The sequence below is a fragment of the Schistosoma mansoni genome, chromosome 7, assembly GCF_000237925.1.
Source record: "Schistosoma mansoni strain Puerto Rico chromosome 7, complete genome".
Lineage (NCBI taxonomy): Eukaryota > Metazoa > Platyhelminthes > Trematoda > Strigeidida > Schistosomatidae > Schistosoma > Schistosoma mansoni.
In genome coordinates, this window is record NC_031501.1 from 2,692,859 (window position 1) to 2,697,726 (window position 4,868).

General features: G+C 37.2%; 1 protein-coding gene across 2 annotated transcripts in view; it reads right to left on the reverse strand.

Annotated features, from left to right (window-relative positions):
- Positions 1 to 2,598: 2,598 nt before the first annotated feature.
- The window catches only part of Smp_010770.1, a gene marked incomplete at both ends in the record, with an annotated part of 10,974 nt that continues 8,704 nt past the window's right edge, over positions 2,599 to 4,868 (reverse strand). The window contains one exon of one of the 2 annotated variants that reach the window (XM_018798611.1): positions 2,599 to 2,622. In XM_018798611.1, coding sequence (XP_018653535.1) covers positions 2,599 to 2,622 — 24 coding nt within the window. Of the gene's footprint in view, positions 2,623 to 4,818 lie in introns of those variants that run through there. The other variant, XM_018798612.1, reaches the window with a different exon arrangement.

The following is a 4,868-nucleotide window of genomic DNA, read 5'->3' on the forward strand; positions in this document are numbered from 1 at the left end:
AAATATGCTACTCTTGCTTTGCCGATCCGCGCCTTCCCATCTGCATCAGATCTACCATGTTCATCAATGATGCTGCCCAGATTGTATGAAACCTAGTTCCAGAATATCCTAACAACTGCCTTCTACTACCGCTTTACAGTATAATCTACTTCAAACGATTTTTTGAGTAGCTTATCTTCAAAAAATGTCATTGACTCTACTGAAACCTGTACTATGCTTAATAAAACTATCCACATAGTAACTCATGCCAATTTTTATTGTTTTTCCCTAAATAACCAAGCAATTTGTCGGATATTTCATACTATCTATGTTTATCCCTAGTTTTCCTTTGTTCATAAGGGAGCAAGTCAATGTATTCTCCTAAGAGAACATATGAACTACACTTCTATATACCCATACATGCACTTAAATATAAGGATAAACAAACTACCATATCCTTATTCAATCTTTATTCATTTGAAAAATCAATAGAATGGCTACTCAATTCAAAGTTGATATCAAATGATAACCTGTTCTCTGTTTTCATTTACTAATCAATTATATAGTAGCAACTAATGTTCTGTTTTGTCTGATCCGGATCAAGTTTTATCAATTAAGTTGTAATATACTCATATAAGACTAGAAATCATGATCAATTTTAAATGGATGGGGGTAATAAAAATCATCATTATATTATTGATTATCAATATAAGGAGGTTATGGAGATCTGGATCAAAATTATTGGTTATTTTCATGTTTCTATTAGATCCATATTTTTGTAAAGTGACTTGATGTTCGCAGAAAAATTATTGAAAAACTGTAGCTTGAAAAGTGTAACTTATCCTGATACTAAGACATTGGTGACGTAAAATTCATGTTTAAATAAACGCTTGTTAATCAAGGTGTCATTTTACATGACAAACATGAAAAAAGAATGAACAAATATCAGTATGGATAATGGATTATTTAATTATCAGTAAGGGGTCGTAGAGTTTGTTACGTTTTTGATTAAGATCATGAATCAATTGATGTTAGATCACCATCGCCCCCAAATGCCCTGGTATGGCCGAGAGTGGAGAGAGTTAGCTCTCCTTCTTCAAATGCTCTTACATGGCCATGCGTATAAAACGAATGACTGGGAAGTACTACTCACTGCCTTCTTGCGGTGAGGATGTTCTCTAAGAAATTGAGAGAATGAAAGGAGAATGTCCGGCGGTTTAACTGGGTTGGTGGACTTGGAGAACCCTGATTTCAAACCAATGATGCACATGTGCTGCAGTATCCTGAAAGAACAAATGGCTATGAAGCAATTGCTGGTCATCAACTACCAAAGGACTGCATCTCCTGACGTTGCTCAACTGACTTGTGAGTCGGAACTTTAGGTCGAAGGCTCCGGATGTGGTCCGCTAAGAAAACCACCTGCAATGGTCTGAGCACCCGGGCAGTCTCAAAGTCCATACACATACCGAGTGACTTATGTGGCCCATGTGCATTCGTTGCCCTCTTGTACAAATACTTTTATGATCAAACAAACAAACAAACAAACGAAACCAACGGTTATTCGCGGTTCCTCACTAGAACTCCGGGTTTGAGAATGCTGGTCGGCGGCCTATGCTCCATTGGGAGTGACATGTGTAAGTGAGGAAGTAATAGCGCGTTTGGAATTTGAAGCAAAAGACAACGAGTTCCGGTCCTGGTGTGCACATCAACCTTTGACTACAGGAATATTCATCTCAAGAGTCCAAAGTAGGATAAAATGTGCGTCTTGAATACCACTGTTGCAGCAGTCACTATTTTGGTAAAAGAAATTAAACTTAGTGGTGGCTTCTCAAACTGTGGAGCTATGTGTTGTGGCTTTGAGTAAAACATGTGGGGTTAGTTACTTTAAGAATACAGTTACACCTCGATGATGAGTGACAACTAGAACGAAACTTAGGTCTTAGGTGCCATGTTGACTACCTACAATCACCTATCATATACGAACATTTTTTGATGGTTCATTTATGTTGTTATCGTGATATCCACTTTTAATTTTTCCGAATCATATCTTCCTGTTATGACAGAGTATGGTGGTCAATTTCAATACAAAGTGGAAAATCAACAGAGGAAATGTAAAACAAACCAAGGAATACAGAACTGATGGTGATTATCAAAATTCAAATAAACTTATTAAATTCAAATCTCACGACATACACAGTATGATTGAATAACTAATGTCAGTTTGTGGTGAAAACACTAAATGTAATTCATAACCGTTATTGGTTTGGAGTCAGGGTTTTCCAACTCCCCTAGGTGAACTTTCCGTGTCCACCAACCCGGTTAAAGCGCCGGACATTCACTTTTTGTCCTCTCAACTTCGTAAACAACACTAATGCCACGAGAAGGCAGTGAGTAGAACTTCCCTGTCAGAGGCTATATACGCGTGGCCATGTGAAAGCATTTCGAGAGAGAGAGGACTCTCCCCACTCTCGGCCGTACCAGGGCATTCGGGGGCGAGTAAGATATTAGGTCAATTTGAAACTGGATAACTGTTGAATATATTCAATAAGTTAAGAACTGTGAACTGTGGGAACTCCAATATCTGACAATTTAAATATGTGTATATTTATTGTACAAAACCTATACTGATATAATCATGATTTCAAAACCATCTAATATACAGCATACCTTATATATTTATCATAATAATCATTATCATTATTATCTAGACAAGATTTTGTAAACAGACTAATGTTTATCATTACCATTAGATTACTGATATAACTGTCTATTTGTCTCTCTATCTCACAAGTATATGCCAAGTCGCTTGCCAATTAATTTCTTTTTTAGACAAATTATTATTACAATAAGTTACAAATTGCGCTAGCAGACTAGTACTTTAGACACTGACAAAATATTTGATAAACAAAATGTAGAGTGACGGAAATATTAACGTTGAAACATTTTGTTGTTTTGTTCGCTAGCAACAAATACCACCCTATTGTAAAGATATTTGTCCGTGAGGGGTTTTGCAGTTTGTTTAATTTTATTGAAACTACAAACTGATCTCAGTTAGACAACTATGGAAAACTTGAAAGCGCTAGGGACTCATTTCGTCCTGATATGGGACTTTTAATCAGTGTGGATCAACTGGAAATCAAGTACAAGACCATGAATGTTGGTCGGCCAATATTGTGGAATAATAGAAGTAGGACTTGTTAATAACTGGATACCGGCTCCGTTGGATAGAGGTTGAGCATAAGCGCCTAACAATGAAAGTCATGGGTTCGAATCCCTAATGCTTGGATTGCTGAATGCTCGCATGCCAGAATAATTTGGCCGTTCAGCGATTCCAGGTTTCTAATGATTGTATAACTTAAACCGATTACTCATCAATATGCGAACAATGTGATGTTTGTAATATCATAATAGGTAAACATTAGAATTTTTAATGTTGCATAAACTAGTTTGGGTATCTCCTTCATAGAACACATAAAGATTTAACAAAAACACTTTTTAATATATTGCGATTCTTCGGACGTACCAAGGCGACATGATGTTTCATTTAAATTTTCTATTCTAAGATAGATTAAGATGATGAACCGATTGATGTTAAACCACCACTGGAAACCTAGAAGCACTGGACGTCCGTTTCGTTTTATTATGGGACTCCTCAGCAGTGCGCATCCACGATTCCGCTCGCGGGATTCAAACCCAAGGCCTTCAGTCTCGCTTGTGAACGCTTAACCCACTAAACCACTGGGCCGGCATCCAATGGTGTTAATGTCTAACCTTAACCAATCCACTAGATTGCGCGGTCATCTTCCATTGTACTGAGGTAGATACCTGTTTCTACCCGACACGGATTAGTACCACTGGTCCCACAATATGACGAAACGGCCGTCCAGTGCTTCCACATTTTCAATGGTGGTCTAACATCTATCAGTTCATGATCTCAATCAATTACTTAATATTATCTACAACCCTATATACTGGAGACAGATTATTTCATTTTAATAGATTTTAATTATATACCTAGAATTATTAAAATTGCAATATATTTTACTGAATTACACTGTTCACATTCATGATATGTTAACTGTTCCTACGGTTTTAGTCTGGAAATTAATAACACTTTTGAAATACTTCCACCATAATATTATGTGATACAAGGATCAAACTTTGTTCTGAGTATTAAAGGATCTTCATTTGGAATAATTACGATGCCTCATAGAGAAAACTGAGATTCTTTGGAAATCACGAGATCAGTGCCCCTTCGAACAACCGAAACAACAATTTATTTAGGCATATGGAAAATTTGGACAATGTGGGAGACTGGCAGAATCAACTAAACAGCTGCGAAAATGAAGAAACACAACTTGACGGAGCTCTGAATAAGTAAAACTCACTGTTCACAAGCCGGATAGAAAAGACTAATCTCGAGGGAGATGATATTTTTCTCTGCTAACGAAGGAGAAAATGTTCTTCAAACTCAGGTGGATGCTTTGATGCTGTCCAAAGACGCACGTAAAGCACCTATACGATGAGAATATCATAGATCCAGAATCATCCAAGTTACCTTCAAAATAAAGAGGGAGGGAATCACTATGAATGTTATGTAGTGCTGTGCACCCACCAATCAGAACAACGAAGATGATAAAGAACAGTTTTATGGGAGGCTGCAATCGATCGCGGAGAAGTGTCTAGGAAAGGACCTGACAATTTTGATGGGAGACGTAAAAGCAAAGGTCGCAATGAAAATACTGTGAGACGACATGTAGTGTTATAAAGGAACGAGAATGGTGAGAGATTTACAAATTTATGTCCCTTGAACAAAATAGTCATGGGTAGCACAATATTCTACCACGAACACATACACAAGTTACATGGGTGTATTCGTGGTAGAATAT